The following is a 16,903-nucleotide window of genomic DNA, read 5'->3' as shown; positions in this document are numbered from 1 at the left end:
TTGTCCTCTCCACGTCGTTTCCACAATCAAGAGATACGTAAGTGCTAATTTTTTTTCTTTTTATGGAATTCTTTAACGTACTATTGAATCCCCTAATGAAGGCTGCTGAAGACACGTTTAACATGTACGGTAGTCGTTTGAATCAGTGACATCTACCGAAGGGGAGGAGTGCAGTGTGTTTCCCGCAGTCTGGTTGTTGTGTAATTAGCCAGAAATCAGAAATTTGTAATTTGCCAAATCAAGGGATGGGAATACTGTTATGCCATGGAAATTTTGTAGGAGTTCCTCCAGCTTCCTTCTCTGCCTCGTGATGACTGAGTGTTGTGTGTCGTCCTTCGGTTAGTTAGGTTTAAGTAGTTCTAAGTTCTAGGGGACTGATGACCATAGATGTTAAGTCCCATAGTGCTCAGAGCCATTTGAACCATTTGAACCATTTGAACCATTTGAACCTCCAGCTTCTCATCAAAACCTGGATTGGTTCTAAAATGATATTAATTTGATGTGATCCAGTACCAGACGGTTTGAGCCGTCGAACTTTTCTACCACTGTGAGGGGGTTGTTGCATGTGGAGGTTGCAGGTTCAATGATGTCTTTGTCTAGATTCCTCTTGATCTCTAAGAAACTTTTGTGACAGTAGGCAAGTGGAATCTGGTGGGTGGCACAAAGAATTTTATGTGCTTCTGTTTTCGGCAGAAATAGCCTACATTCACGTTTTCAAGTAATATTTCATCCAGATCCTCCTTGTCATGCGTTGGAATGCTTACTAAGTTCCCTGACATGTTATCAGTAGCATCTTCTTGCGCTTCGTGCACGGTACGTTTACTCTCATGACGCCACGATGAATTTCTCTCTTCCTCCCGTAGTGTAAGTTACGTTGAGGCATTCGGCAGGAATTTGCGCATGTATTGCGTGATCAGCAAATGTAATTTATATGACGCCATCTTTTTGTTTGTGAGCCCTCCTGGTCCCACGAACAATACGGTGTTATGTTGGTTCAGGAAATCCCATGTCGAGTGTGGTGTCACCGCCAGACACCACACTTGCTAGGTGGTAGCTTTAAATCGGCCGCGGTCCGCTAGTATACGACGGACCCGCGTGTCGCCACTGTCAGTAATTGCAGACCGAGCGCCACCACACGGCAGGTCTGGTGAGACGTACTAGCACTCGCCCCAGTTGTACAGCCGACGTTGCTAGCCATGGTTCACTGAGAATTACGCTCTCATTTGCCGAGACGATAGTTAGCATAGCCTTCAGCTACAGTTGCTACGACCTAGCAAGGCGCCATTACCAGTATTGAGATTGTGATTATAAAGTCTATTATTGTATCAGCAAGAGCAATGTTCTACAAATGTGGATTAAAAAGTATTCCAGAAGCTACGTACTTTTCTTTATAGCATTAATTACGTACCCTGTTTCAGACCTCACGCCAGACTGCTTGAGTTTAACGCGTGCATTTCGGCCTTCTCTAGCTATGCAACATCGAGTATTACTTCAGTTGTCAGGGAAGGGACGACCAGAGGGCTCGTTGCCAATGTGTGCCCTTGGTATCTCAACGTTAACCGGATTTGTAGCTGCAATTCTGTGTGCTTTCCTCTCAGCGCGCCAGTGATTTTCGTTTTCTTCAGCGTAAGTGCTCCCCATGGATGACTCGCAGTACATCTCTTGTACGCAGATTCCATTGTCCACAATCTTGCTCACATTCAGCTGCATACGGTGACGTGAATAATGGGATGCTCACCCGGTCGTGTCATGACTTCTTTTTCCTCATGCACAAGCCCCCTTGTGTCTTCCTATTTTAACAAGTTTCTGCGGCATTATTCAGAGCTCCGTCAGCAGCAGCAGAGCGTCAGTTTCCATGCAGACTTCTGATATGTTTACCCTGTGATGGATTAGGTGGACTAATCTGGATATTTTTATCTTGTTTGTTATTTTGCTGATATTGACTGTTGCTCTCTCAGTTGCTTCTTAGCTGCTGCTGTAGCTCTCCAGTATCCTTCTGGAACTGGTTTGGGTTTTGTGGTTCCCTCCAGTTTCCGTTTTACCATTCGTTGTAATGTGTTTGTAATTGTCTCGTCTACCTCTATTCTCCCACGGTGGCTGGTTATTCCCTCTATAGTTCGAGTTGCTGTTTCCCTGTGATCGACATTTTCCCCGATTTCGTCTGTCGTCGTTCCTTTGTGACGATCTTTGCCAATTGTGGTCAAAGAATCTTTTCCTTTTGTATTTCGTTGACATAGTCTAATTCACGTAGCGCGCTCTTGAACGATTCAGTGGAATCGTAGCACCGTCCGATAAGGAGTTGTTGGTAATGCAGCGGTAATTTGACGTAACAGTGCCTCACAATTTCCTTGAGATGGTACGGTAGGTCCAAAAGCCGATTCTTCTTAACTAGCGACTCAAGGAACTTCACCCGACTACAGAATCCTGACGCTTCTAGGTTCAAAATGGCTCTGAACACTATGGGACTTAACATCTGTGGTCATCAGTCCCCTAGAACTTAGAACTACTTAAACGTAACTAACCTAAAGACATCACACACATCAATGCCCGAGGCAAGATTCGAACCTGCGACCGTAGCAGTCGCGCGGTTCCGGAATGAGCGCCTAGAACCGCTAGACCACCGCGGCCGGCGACGCTTCTAGGTCTTCGCCCAGCATAATCTCCTGTTCGATTCTTTCTTGCATGTCCTGCGACCAATATGTTTTAAGGAATGCATCCTTGAACTCTTTGTATGAGCTATAATCTCCGCAACACTGCGCATACGTTCCTCGATCGACTCTCAAAAAATCTGCAGGTAAATTCCAGCTTTTATTTCAGCGTCCACGATTTTGGTAGCACTTTATCGTACTGAGCTATCCAATTTTTTGGGTGTAATGTATTGTTATACTCTTTGTACACTTGGAAATTTTGATTGGATAAGAAATGTTTGTAGTCAAATGGTTCGCCATTTCAAAATTCAGATGGCTCCAAACACTGTGGGACTTAATATCTGAGGTCATCAGTCCCCTAAACTTAGAACTACTTAAACCTAACTAACCTAAGGATATCACACACATCCAAACAGGATTCGACCTGCGACCGTAGCAGCAGCACGGTTCCGGACTGAAGCGAGTAGAACCATTCGGCCACACTGGCCGGCTTCGCCATTTCCTGCAAACGAATTTTCCCTATTTTGAATAGATAAGAAATGTTTGTGTTTCTGCAGCACGTGTCTCCACAAATTGTTATCCCAACGATCCTTGTGCACTGTTAAGGCCTGCTCTTGTGTCGTCAGATGGGTTCCGTTCGCTGAAGACTACACAATTGTGCTCTCGTTCGGTTTCTGCCATAGTTTGCATCACCGAAGGCGCGCGCTCTGTCGTGCACCCTATGGCGGCTGACGTGTTCTGCGGCATTCGCCGTTGTGCGGGTGATGTAGCCTCATACTGCGTATGGAAATGTCGTAACATATGCTCTTCTCTCCTACCATGGTCACACGGGAGTGCTGCCGTACCAGCCTGCGCTTCTAATTGCGCAACCCACTCATGTGCTTGGTGCACGTATTTTGCTAGCTCGTTTTCTGTGAAATGATCCGGGTCAGTTCTTCTTTGACCTCTGACATTTCTGCCTGTTTGTTCTCAGTCTGTTCGATGAGCTGTACGTTCTCGCTGATTTTTTCCTGCATTTCCTGGATGATCCACTTTCCCTGTTTTGGAGCATGGCAAACCTTTTTTTGGTTTTGCAGACTTCGGTTTTGACGTGTTTTACTTGAAAAGCGTCCTTGGGTGAACCTAGGGCTACTAATCTTGTGGCTCTAACATCCGTTTTACCTCGTTCGCGACCTCTCGCGTCTCTTTTGATATTTTTCTGACGTTTTGTACCTCTCCAGTAACACCCATGACTTCCTACTTAGCCTGCTCTGTACTTTCAACAAGCTGTTACGCTACCATCCGTATCTCCTTCGTCTCCTTAGTGACTAATTTCTTCATCTCCTTTGAGGTTAATTCCTTCGGTCTATCTTCTCTCTCTTCTGCCTCTCCCTCTCCGCTTTCCCCTATAGCTCGTCGGTCCAACCTCCAGACCACCTCTAACCAAAGTTAATAACATTCTTTTTCCTGCTGGAGATGCAGTCAATCACTGACTCGTAAATTTCTGCAGAGGAGGGAAAGAAGATATGATCCCGAATGGTGTTACCCATAGCATCTTTAGGCAGTGTGTTTAGAGAGTTTTCGTTTGGGCCTAAAGTGAACAACCAATTTATCACAGAGACCATTATCTTGATGGGCCAAACGTTACAGCAAGTCCGACCAGGGGCCTCAGCTAAAATAAGAGAAATTATTTTGCGTCCAAATGTAGATCATTTCAGAGCCGCCATAAATATTGCCTTCCATTCTAAAATTCTTCTGAAGGCCCGAGGCGTCCCAAAAAAGTCAGCAGGCAGAGGAACGGCACAACCTGAGAGCTCCGTCTGCAGCATTTGGTCCAACGCGAACATGGACACTTGTAGATTTTTTTGGCCACCTTCTCTATACAGAACTGGCATTTGTAACACTGTCGAAACGCCTCGACCAGGCGACCTACTTTCTCGCCTGCACCCCTGTCCTTTCTGCGGCCAGAAACGCCAAACTGGTAGATCTAGATAGACTGTTTTTCGCCTCTTCGGACAAAAGCGATGTCTGCACACCGGTGCGGGAAATTTTTGGGACCAGCACTCTTTCCCTAACAGCTGCGCATGGATTCCAAGCCCCAAATATCCACTGCAACATGTTTAGAGTTAAAGGTCACATCTTCAGGCTACCCATGCGAATACAAAAACAGTTTAACAACATTTTATGTAGATACTAAAGTGAATCCTTATATTCTCGTCATGTGCTTTGACCATCCTGTGGAGCAAAAGAAGGATAACCTTGTGCTTTGACCATCCTGTGGAGCAAAATAAGGATAACCTAATATAAGGTAATATTCATTACTCTTACTGGTTTGCTGTTCAAATAAAAAATTTAAATAATCACTTACTTTGTTCATGATGAAAAGGTTGTCTTCTCGTTGTGTGTTTTGTTACCTCAATTTCTAGGACTCCCAGGTTCTTGCTAGTCATTGTTTACAACCAAGAAAAGGGCACTTTAAAAAACGCCATCAACTTTACTGTGCAGCAGAAACAAGGTGTCGGTCGAAACAAAGCTTGTTTCGATTTAACCATCGATGTGTCGATTCTGGTGTTATCTGTCACTTTCTTTGTGTTCTGTATATCTTGCTGACGCACCTCTGACGTTGTGCGGCGAAATATATTATCACATTGAGAGAGACCGTGACAATCGAATGTTAATAACGACAACATAGAGATTATTTTTAAGAATTAGTAAGATTTGATATTGGAACACACTCTGTGCATTTTCTTAATCGTTACATGTTTTCCATCTGAACACTAATGAATTGATTTTGGTGAAGATACGTGAGTACTCGAAATCTGCAATTTCGTTTAGGATCTCGTTTCTCCACTTTTGACCATGAATGAAGATTTTCGTTTCCTCCAAGATGTCCCTTGTTCAGCTCTTCTCTGAGATGTTCAGTACTTGAAGATTGTCTTCTATTGCAACAGTGTCCCCTGTTTCGTCTATATGGTTCGGCATTACTGATTTGTTAGCTTTATCAAAGTGTGATGCAGGCAATATGAAAGGCGGTACGTAACAGTTAACCAAGTCAATGTGAGGATCAGTAGAGTAGAAAATTATTGGAGACAGACAGAGATTAAAATAATTGAAATAGCTTACGAAGGCTAGTGCAGTGGAGATTAGACAGAGATAAAAAGACATGTCAAGACAGCGACAAACCATATGAAATACTAAGACATCAATGGGTGCGTGTTAAAAAATAATTCTGTATCACACATTATTTTTAAGAGATGCGACACCAGAAAAATTTAAGAAAATGATAAGGAGGGGATCTCTTTACTAAAGGATTTAGATTTCTTACGTTCAAAATATTCTTAAATTACAGAAGAGGCTTGCCACCGTTATCACATGGGATTTGAGGAAAGAATTTCTACTATGAAAACAAATTGGTCGGATATCTCATAAAAATTTATTCCTTTATTGAAAAGAAGACTACAAATAAATAAATTCTGCTGTCGAACAATGAAGAATGAACTTACGTATCTCTTCATGATTCCCTAGAAAAACTTCGATCTATCTGACATTTTGCGTTATTTAACTCAAAAAATGTAATTTATTGTCTATAATAGCATTTATTCTATAATGCAGTTTCCGGACGATTCCATGGTTCTGTGTCTATCTGAAAATTCTGAAAGCAGAAAATTAAGGTTAAATATTTAGTGATTTCTTCACCCTCAAACGGTTTCAAATAAATTCAAACTCAATAAATATTAATAACACGTAGAAACAGAATCTACTCAATTATATCTTCAGATGTCGCCAGTGTTCAGTAATTCATTGTTATATTGCCACTGCCCGTGTTCACTTTATTATCAATGTTCTAAGGCTCAGGATTTAGTAAAATGGCATGTCAATTTTTGTAACATCATATCCTTCAAATAAACTAGATTATCCTTTACGACGACGTTTAAAAATTCTTTCCACCATCTGTCTTCAGTTCTGAAGAATAGCAGGAACTAATTATTTAACGAATACGTATAGTCTCGCTATGTTTTAAGCGATTTGTCGAAATTCATTTTCCCTGAATCTGAGCAGGAAAAATTAATTTCAGGGAATTAAGATAATCTATATGCTAATTTTATTCTCCGTTGTTTTTAAGCCACGAGGATACTTAAAGAAAGGAATTTCGCGCCAGCGCCGCCGCAGCGGCTTTGCGCGTGAAAGTAAAACGTGTATTAAGTTTTCTCCTTAATTAAGAGGAAGGATCGTAAAATTTCCGTCCGTTTACTTCCATCCCGCATTTTGAAATTGTTATTGTATCCAGTCTGATAAACTCCTTGGTAAGAAATAGAGAGGTACGCCTTACTTAAAAAAGAAAATTCTAATGAAATTGATTTCCGTAATGACTCCACACTCACGTCGTTAGAATACGAAAAACAAAGCGATAATGAATAAAAGCATTTTAGGAAAAAACCGGTACGAGAATGAAATGTACGCAAAACAAGAAGGTTGGTTGGTTTGGGGGATTAAAGGGACCAGACTGCTACGGTCATCGGTCCCTAAACAAGAAGGAAAAAAGGGAAATTTGTAATGAAGCTTCCACCTTGTACACTGATCTTCGCTAAAAATTATTGTTCACAGGACGTTAAAATTGGGAAAAATGTAACATCAATAATTAAAATAATTCCATTTATTTGTCATGATTGAACTCAGTGTAACATCTAGTTACCATTTTCCGCTCACTTCATCGTATTTAACAGTTTTCTGTGTCTCCTTTAAGCTGAACGAAACTGTCATTAATGGGACAATCTTCTATATAAAATATTCTGACATTGTTATACTGTCGGTAATTTAAACTTGTACAAGCAATAGCGGTTCCGTACTTAGCGTAAATTATTAAAGAACAAAAATAATTGACCAACTTGGGTATGTTCTCTAAATCATGCATATTATGTCTCCTTCCGCCCCGGAAATTCAAAATCGCCGCCCCAGTGTGGTCTTCGACAATTGTTGCGTTCCTGATGCTCGTATCCACTCGTGAGACCAAGTGAGAAGCTGGTTCAATAAATAAGTAATGCAGTTAATACGCAAGGTGCCGAAGTGCCGTCAAATTGAAGAGTATACACCAGACTGGAGGCCACAATAGTTTTTTCATTTACAAAAATATAGGGCAGCTTTAACGCGCCTCATACTACTTCAAACACATGAGGCTGCCAAAACGTCTTCCTTTCATGCTTCAGGATATTAGTATTAATGTCAACACTTCAACATTTCACCACAGACAGTACTAACCGCTGTACTAAATAAATATACCTTCAAAGCAAATAACGATTTGGAGTACGTGAAGCCATCATTCTAAAAGAGAACATTTTAACACATTGACTGCCACGTGAGTTAAATATAACTCACAGGAAGTGTTCTCTTCGGACGACGTGAAGTAAATACAACTCACGGAAAGTTTTCCATTTAAAGCTCTGTGGTACATTTATAACTCACAGGAGCATGCTGTGACTTCTTGTTATAGTAGGTTATGGTCCCAGTAACAAATGATGTTCGTGACCTACGGTTTTCAAGAGCTCAAAAGTAGTTATTGACGTTTGAATTCGTGAGTTATATATCACTCACATGGCTCAGTCGTATTGGACTTTTCTTCTTTTTATTATTTATGTATTATTTAGTTTGACATATTACTTACACAGTAGATTGCAAATCACATACAGTTTTATTTACATTCTTTAACTCTAATTGCAACAACAATGAAACTGAAAAATTTAGATTTATTCCACTTTGTTTCTCTAACACTTGTATGCACTATGCTTTATGAGAAAACACTACGCAACAATATGAGTCTCAATTCTTACATTTCCATGCAGTTTGTTTGCGTTTATTGACAGCTTTCTTTCGTTCAAATTCATTCTTCATTTTTTATAGCACACGGTACACCTACGTCTGGCTGCTCCCATGCTCACAAGTGTACAATCTGCAGGTAGCGCGGTAGCTTTGGTGAGAGATGTCTCGGGCTCATCGGCATCTTCTGTGTGGTGTAGTCTCAAAGTCACTTCCTCTTTGAATTCTGTGATTGAGATCCTCTTGTTGTTGATGTATCGGTAAATCACATGAGCATTTACCAGTGTGGACCCTGTCAACAATTCAATTGCAAGCTTCCTGTACCATTTCACATCCCGCCTTAGACAATGCGAGTACGATTTCATTTGGTCAGAAAGATCTATAAAAGACTTTGACTGTTTATAGTCAGTTATCATTGCTGGTTTTTTCTTTGTGCCCTTCCTGGTTTGAACTTCTGCTTCTTCTTCTCCATGAACACTCAGCATCAGAATATCCCTCTTATCTTTCTGTGTCAGTACTACTACACCTGTGGTACTTTCCTTTGCTTTGTGTCCCCCCTTCTTCAGTTTTGCCTGTACAGCATCTTGAGGATTCAATTTTCTGTTCGATCTTCGAGTACCAACTAAATGTGTTGATTGTTCAAGAAGCTGGTGTGCTAGATGAATACTTGTGTAAAAATTGTCTGTATATAAGATTCTGCCCTCATTTAGTAATCCACTCATCAGGCTCATAACAACAGATGTGGCAAGAGGAACCCCAGGATTCTCATTCTTCCCAGAGTAAACTTTCATGTTCCAGGTGTAGCCACCCTTTAGACAAAATATGAACAATTTAATTCCGAATTTATGGCGCTTATTCTTTATATACTGAATGAAACTTAGTCTTCCTCGAAATGGCACAAGTGTTTCGTCAATGCAAACTTCTTTCTCTGGCACAACTGCACTTTTAAATCTCTGCAGTAATTTATCAATAAGAGGTTGAATTTTGAATACGCGGTTTCCCGGAGGGCACTGGTTGTTATCGGATAAATGTCACATACGTAAAAGCAGTTCAAAACGGTTGCGTGGTATAACATTTTTTACATTTTTCTGATAGAGCATATTTCTTGACCAATTTGGAATCCTCGGTTTTACATTTAGTGACATCCATAACAAAAATCCTAAAAATTGTTCAATTTCAGTTTTGCTGACATCAGTCCACTTTTTCAGTCGTGAATTAACATTTGCTGACTGACTTTCTAAGACTTGTTTTGCGTAGGAATTAGTTTGTTGAGTCACACATTCTAAAATTTCATCAGTTACAAAATATTTGAAGAAATAGTATGGTGTCTTGCCTTTGAGAGTTAGTGCAAATGAAGCATTTACACCAGAACTGGAATGAATAAATGTAAAGTTTTCCATATTTTTACCCGTAACTGGCCCCTGGACATTCTCATTAGAATTTGTTCTGAGTGTGTCATCTTCGTCTTCAGAACTTTTTGATATTACACTTACTTCAATTGAACCTGAACCAACTGCAGTAGTTATGGCACTAACACGGTTAGAGGTGCTTTGTTGCCTGGTTTTTACAGCTGTGAAGTCTGGTTCTTTGACTGAATGTAGACATAAAACTCTTCTTCCTACCTTCACTGATGTGATACTACCATCAGAACTTCCAGTTTCGTTTCTGGTCTCCTCTGGTAAAAATTGGTCTGAGCTATCACCAAATAGAGACACAGAATCTTCATCACTTATGTCCATAACTTAATCTAAAAGCTGCAGCACATGCCTTTGTTCAACTTCATAACTTCTATGAGACTTTTCTTCTGCCACAATATCACTTTGTTACGGAGCAAACAACACTGAATAAAGACTGTAGCATCAATGCAGGAAAGCAATAATGGAACTGTACACAAATAATGCTGTGAAATGAAAAACTGACAGGAGCACAAACCTAAAATTATTAGCGACATAGAAAGTGACACACCTGGTACCTTTACACTGGGACCATGTGAATCATACGTAACCAACACAAAAAATTTAATAAAAGGTACTAAAATGCCATATTTTCACTTTATTTGCACTTAACAAGTGTACTTGGAGCAAACTAAAACAGGATATTGAAAAAAAGTAAGTGAAGTAAATGGCCCCAAGGGGTCGGTAACCCAACTATACCATGGCAGTCAATGTGTTAAATATGTTATTATTTTCTGATAATAAATTGTGGATATCCACTATCACTAAAGTACTAAGCAAAAGGAAGATGAGCACTGTAACTTCTAGTACAACGCATATAAAAGAGAAACAAGTGTTGTCTACACCCCCGTTTTCAGGGATTCAGAAACGTTGAAGCACACCACTTCGAACTTCAGAGAAAAAAATTATTACTCACACCTTCCCTGCTCCTCCTCCCACACCTTCACATGAAAAACACACACACACACACACACACACACACACACACACACACACATACGCGCGCGCGCCTACTCACATTAATGGACACTATCGTTACAGGGTCGGTTTGAGTCATTATCATTTGTGAATGACGTAAATAGTTCTGGGTATGGGCTTTCGTGTGTATTGCTCACTCGCGTTATTTTTGTTAGGCTCTCCTGTCGTCTTTTCCTAACACACAATTAATTATTAATCAGGAGAAAAAAGATACATACATTGCATTAATGAATCTACATGTCTATGGTGTGTAGTAACACTCTATACGTCGAAATTACACCATCAGAAGAATGATAATCTGCCAAAGTATTCGCCAACGATACGGGAGCGTAGGTTCATGGCTCTCTTTTGATACTCAAAAACCAACTTCAGACCATTAGAGAAGTCCCGACGCTCTTTTCAGCGGAAGTCTTAAGCTTGACGAAAGTTCTGAGTTCTGAGTTCTGATAATGGTCTTCTCTGCAAACTGTCTACTTTCGGCGGTCACGTGACACTCGACAACATTATTTTGGAACGTCATGGGCCACTTCAAAGTTAAGAGACCTGTCGAAAGCCGGTTGTGTTGAAGACTGTTGTCTGTGCTAACCTAAAAAGTGACTGACAGGCAGCAGTCAATTGAAAGCTTTTGCATATGGGTAGCTTCAACCGCATGCGTTTCTACCATGAGGAAAATGTAGTTTTGTCTAGTCGCTGCAAGATAATACCAGGATGATTCCTCAAACCAGTTCGAGTTGGGTTCTACCTCTAGATTAAATTTGAAATCTGCATTAGTTTAAAAATAAGAAATGAAATACAAAATAACAATGAATATCCAAAATACCAATGAAATATCAGTCAGGTTTTTTCCGTCTGAGAAGCCAACAGGCACTGGAATTCAGCAGCATCAGACGTCAATTGCCAAAATATTACAATACGTGTCACAAAGTTACAGTTCAACACAGTACCATACTATTTGCTACCTAACTGCGAACTGTGGATATTAAACATTAAATTAGCACGCAGAAACTCAAGAAACTAAACTGTTAAAGCAAACATATTATGAAATTCCCTCCTGGTTAGGAACGCGTAAAAGTCACAATATCACTTCTCTGTTGCTGCTTGTGTCTTGGCCGGCTACTGCTGCCTGACTGACTGGCTGACTAACGCCAACAAGCGGTCACTAGCTTTTAAAACAAACAAACTACTATCGACCGCGCTACGGAAATCTGCTGTAGGCCCTGACGACAACTCAGAAACTGTGTCTAACAATCTATGCCAAGATAAATAACCACTTACATAATCACCAGAGGTGGACTACAGCCTTACTGAGTTACTCAATTTGCAAAGCTCTTTCTCTTTAAGAAAATCATACAGTTTCAAAGAAACTGTAATCATTTGTTTGTCTGTAAACGTACATCACAGCTACCGATTTCCGTTCCGTTCGGCTAATTCCTTCGTGGTTCATGGTCTTTTTCTTTTTTCCCTCAAGTCTATCTCACTGAATGTATCTCCAAAATTATATCATTGTAGGACACATAGCTGTGGAGATATTACGTTATAAACATTGAGATGCGTGTAGAACCAGCTTCTGCTTAACATCATATACAACCGTTCGCTCGACGAAAGATCCGTACCCAAAGACTGGAAAGTTACACGGGTCACACCAATATTCAAGAAAGGTAGTAGGAGTAATCCACTAAATTACAGGCCTATATCGTTAACGTCGATATGAAGCAGGATTTAAAATATATATTGTGTTCGAACATTGTGAATTACCTCGAAGTAAACGGTCTATTGACACAGTCAGCATGGGTTTAGAAAACATCGCTCCTGTGAAACACAACTAACTCTTTATTCACATGAAGTGCTGAGTGCTACTGACAAGGGATTTCAGATCGAGAAGGCTCACCAAAGGCTGCGTTTTATTGGCGTCGGTCACTTAGAAAATGTAACAGACTTACTAAGGAGACTGCCTACACTACGCTTGTCCGTCCTCTTTTATAATACTGCTGGGCGGTTGGGGATTCTTACTAGATAGGATTGACGGAGTACATAAAAAAAGTTCAAAGAAAGGCAGCACGTTTTGTATTATCGAAAAATATGGGAGAGAGTGTCACAGAAATGATACAGGATTTGGGCTGGAAATCATTAAAAGAAAGGCGTTTTTCGTTGCGACGGAATCTTATCGTGAAATTCCAATCACCACCTTTCTCTTCCAAATGCAAACGCATTTTGTTGACACCGACCTACATAGGGCGGAAAGATCACCACGATAAAATAAGGGAAATCAGAGCTCGTACGGAAAGATATAGGTGTTCATTCTTTCCACGCACTATACGAGATTGGAATAATAGAGAATTGTGAAGGTGGTACAATGAACCCTCTGCCGGGCACTTAAATGTGATTTGCAGAGTATCCATGTAGATGTAGATTACCCATATTATATTCATCCACTGTTTCAGAACGAGAGCAGTAGCTACTTTCAACAAATTTTAAACGTAATTTCAGAGCTTTTCAAAACTTTTTCTCCTTCACATGCTTCACGTCAAGTAAGTAACACTTTAACTGATTTGTAAAGTAATTACAGTTTTGAAGCTGCTTTATACATGGAGTGCGATTCTTAAAGAATCGGCGGTTTACTGGCATATTCGTAATTGCACGTCGCATGTAATAATGACATTGTAGAATGAGATTTTCACTCTGCAGCGGAGTGTGCGCTGACACGAAACTTCCTGGAAGATTAAAACTGTGTGCCGGACCGAGACTCGAACTCGGGACCTTTGCCTTTCGCGGGCAAGTGCTCTTTCAACTGAGCTACCTAAGCACGACTCACGCCCCGTCCTCACTGCTTTACTTCTGCCAGTATCTCGCCTCCTACCTTCCAAACTTTACAGAAGCTCTCCTGCGAACCTAGCAGAACTAACACTCCTGAAAGAAAGGATACTGCGGAGACATGGCCTAGCCACAGCCTGGGGGATGTTTCCAGAATGAGATTTTCACTCTGCAGCGGAGTGTGCGCTGACACGAAACTTCCTGGAAGATTAAAACTGTGTGCCGGACCGAGACTCGAACTCGGGACCTTTGCCTTTCGCGGGCAAGTGTTCTTCCAACTGGGCTACCCAAGCACGACTCACGCCCCGTCCTCACAGCTCTACTTCTGCCAGTATCTCGCCTCCTACCTTCCAAACTTTACAGAAGCTCTCCTGCCAACCTAGCAGAACTAGCACTCCTGAAAGAAAGGATATTGCGGAGACATGGCTTAGCCACAGCCTGGGGGATGTTTCCAGAATGAGATTTTCACTCTGCAGCGGAGTGTGCGCTGACACGAAACTTCCTGCAAGATTAAAACTGTGTGCCGGAGCGACACTCGAACTCGGGACCTTTGCCTTTCGCGGGCAAGTGCTCTACCAACTGAGCTACCCAAGAACGACTCACGCCCCGTCCTCACAGCTGTACTTCTGCCATTATCTCGCTTCCTACCTTCCAAATTTTACAGAAGCTCTCCTGCGAACATTGTAACCGAAACTGGTCAGCAGTGACGAATATATCTTCTTATTCAAACAAGACAGCCTTAGCGTAGCCATCACGTCTTTTAATGTTTAGTTGGTACAATCTCTTGTCTACAGATTACCTGTTGGCTTCTACCTCGGGTTCTTTTGGCCGACGTTTTTCTGACAGTTTCTCTGAGATTCGCCAGTACAAGTGGCTGGCATTGTCAAAGCTTCATCCTCATCCACCACCCTCCATAAGCTCGAGACAGAAGCCAACAGACAATTTGTCAACAAGTACCCACGAAAGCCTTAACCATTTTGGGATGTTTTGTCTCTCCGGCAGACATGAAGGTGCGCGAGCGACTGCGCGACGCGCCGCCCGGAGGCTCGGCGTCGACTCCCGGCGGCGCCCCGCTGCCGCTGCTGCTGCTGGTGGTGGCTGCGCTGTCCTCGGCCCGCCTGTTTCCCCTCCCGCTGCCGCCGCCGCCGCCGTAAGAGGGCGCCGCCGCCCGCGACAGCCTCCCGCCAGCACGACCCTCCCCCAGCACCGCGCCACAACGACCACGACAAGGATCACGACCCCGCTTTGGCACCACCACGGCAGCGCTAGGCCGCGAGCACCGTAGCGCCGGCTCGACCGCCATCTGGTCGACGGACGGCCGCCCATCCGACGCCGTATCAGACGAAGACTGTGCCCGTCTGCGGACGGCGTAACACGCTGCCCGACTAGTAGTACGAGTGCTAGACACGCTACTTAGATGTGTGAGACGATTAAGACAGCTGTGGATCTTTCGTAGACTGGAGAACACTTTCTTAGCGGAAAGAAGAACATTTCGATCTCAGAAAATATACTCACTGATGTGACTTCCAGCATCAAGAGATGTCTTTTCCTGTATTGTAATTCCAAAAGTGTACGTAACAAAACCCTTTCTATCCTCCCCTACTTACCATATCGATCATTTTCCTCGGAAACGTTGTGGACGAACTTCTTACTGCTACCAGTGTACGTTTTAGGTAAACATTCAAGGACGAAATGAATTGTGAACCTCACATTGCACACCATCTCCCCAAAACTGGATAAACTAGGACGTGATTCTAAAATGGAACATGGTACAAACATACTATGAGTGAATATAGCCCTCAAAATCGTAATTTTTTCTGTAATCTAAATGCTTTCACATAACAAACACAGGCCAACGAAAGCAACATTTTAAATAGTTTTGCTGCGCGGGGTAGCCGCGCGGTCTAGGCGTCTTGTCACGGTCCGCGGGGCTGACCCCGTCGGAGGTTCGAGTCCTCCCTCGGGCATGGGTGTGTGTGTTGTCCACAGCGTAAGTTAGTTTAAGTTAGATTCACTAGTGTGTAAGCTTGGGGACCGATCACCGTAGCAGTTTGGTCCTATAAGATCTTACCACAAATTATTATTATTATTAATTAGGTTTGCTAACACCTAAACCTCCAGATTTCAGACAGTCAGATCGGTACCAAACTTAGTATATCGACTGGGTATCAAACAAAAGTCCGATACTGGGTATCAAACAAAAGTCCGATATATTCTGTGGTGTGTGATGTCATCCAGGAGAACGTGCGTAAACGGTAAGTATTAAGTAACATCTGACCCGCGGAGTACAGAAAAAGCGTAGCTGTGTTCGTCTGTCGTGCAGAGCTCCCGAGGGGATATCGGTAGAGAGTTAGTTTGTCGTACCAAGGGTCCCGAGTCCGAGGCCTGGTCATGCCAGTTTCTGTACCGTAGTAAGTATCAAACTGTTATATAGGACAACATGTCCCTGACGTGTGAATTGACTGTTCGCAATTTATAGCAGTGTTCGATTGGCAGTCCACACTCGCTTCGTTTATTTGAAAGTAGCAAACCTATACTGTATATTCGTCGTAGTTTCTCAGAATGCACAAAAAAATTATAACAGAAGAATAAAGGTGTAACTGCATCAGACGTGCGGAAGTAGCAATGGTAATAAAAATAAATCTTCTGTTTCTTCTTTTTGTTATTATTATTATTATTATTATTATTTCGGCATGTGTGATGCAACTGTTTCCTTATTCATCTGTTCGATTCTTTATGTTTATTCTGTGAAACTACTAATGTGTACTACAGGTTAGTTGTTGAGACTACAAATGTACACTATAGATTAGCTACTTTCAAATGAAAGAAGCGAAATCGGACTGCCAATAGAACGCTGCTATGAATTTAGATCAGTCCTTCCACACATCTGGAGCACGATGTCCCATATAACTCTTCGACACGTTTTACGGTACAGAAACTAGCATGACCACACCTCGTATTCGAGACCCTTGGTAGGACCAACTAAATCTCTACCTACAACCCCGCGGGAGCTCTGTACGACAGAGGCACACAGTTACGCTTTTCCTGTACTCTGTGTCTCAGGTGATACTTATTACTTGCCGTTTTCGTACGTTCTCCTGGATGACAGCACGAAGCACAAACTATATCGGACTTTAGGTCGATACTCGGTCCATATACAACGTTTGGTACCAATCTGACTGTTTGACATCTTGAGGTTTGGGTGCAAGGAATAACTTCTGT

At 42.0% G+C, this 16,903-nt stretch overlaps 1 protein-coding gene across 1 annotated transcript in view; it reads left to right on the top strand.

The window, feature by feature from the left end:
* Window positions 1-14,835, top strand: part of LOC126188754 (neurotrimin-like) — a 336,147-nt gene extending 321,312 nt beyond the window's left edge. Inside the window, exon 8 of the mRNA XM_049930363.1 lies at window positions 14,684-14,835. Within this exon, the coding sequence (XP_049786320.1) occupies window positions 14,684-14,835 (152 nt within the window). The remainder of the gene's footprint in view (window positions 1-14,683) is intronic.
* The last annotated feature ends 2,068 nt before the right edge of the window (window positions 14,836-16,903 follow it).

This window comes from Schistocerca cancellata, chromosome 5 (genome assembly GCF_023864275.1).
Source record: "Schistocerca cancellata isolate TAMUIC-IGC-003103 chromosome 5, iqSchCanc2.1, whole genome shotgun sequence".
Lineage (NCBI taxonomy): Eukaryota > Metazoa > Arthropoda > Insecta > Orthoptera > Acrididae > Schistocerca > Schistocerca cancellata.
Note: the sequence above shows the minus strand (reverse complement) of the source record. Positions and strands in the feature narration are given on the sequence as shown.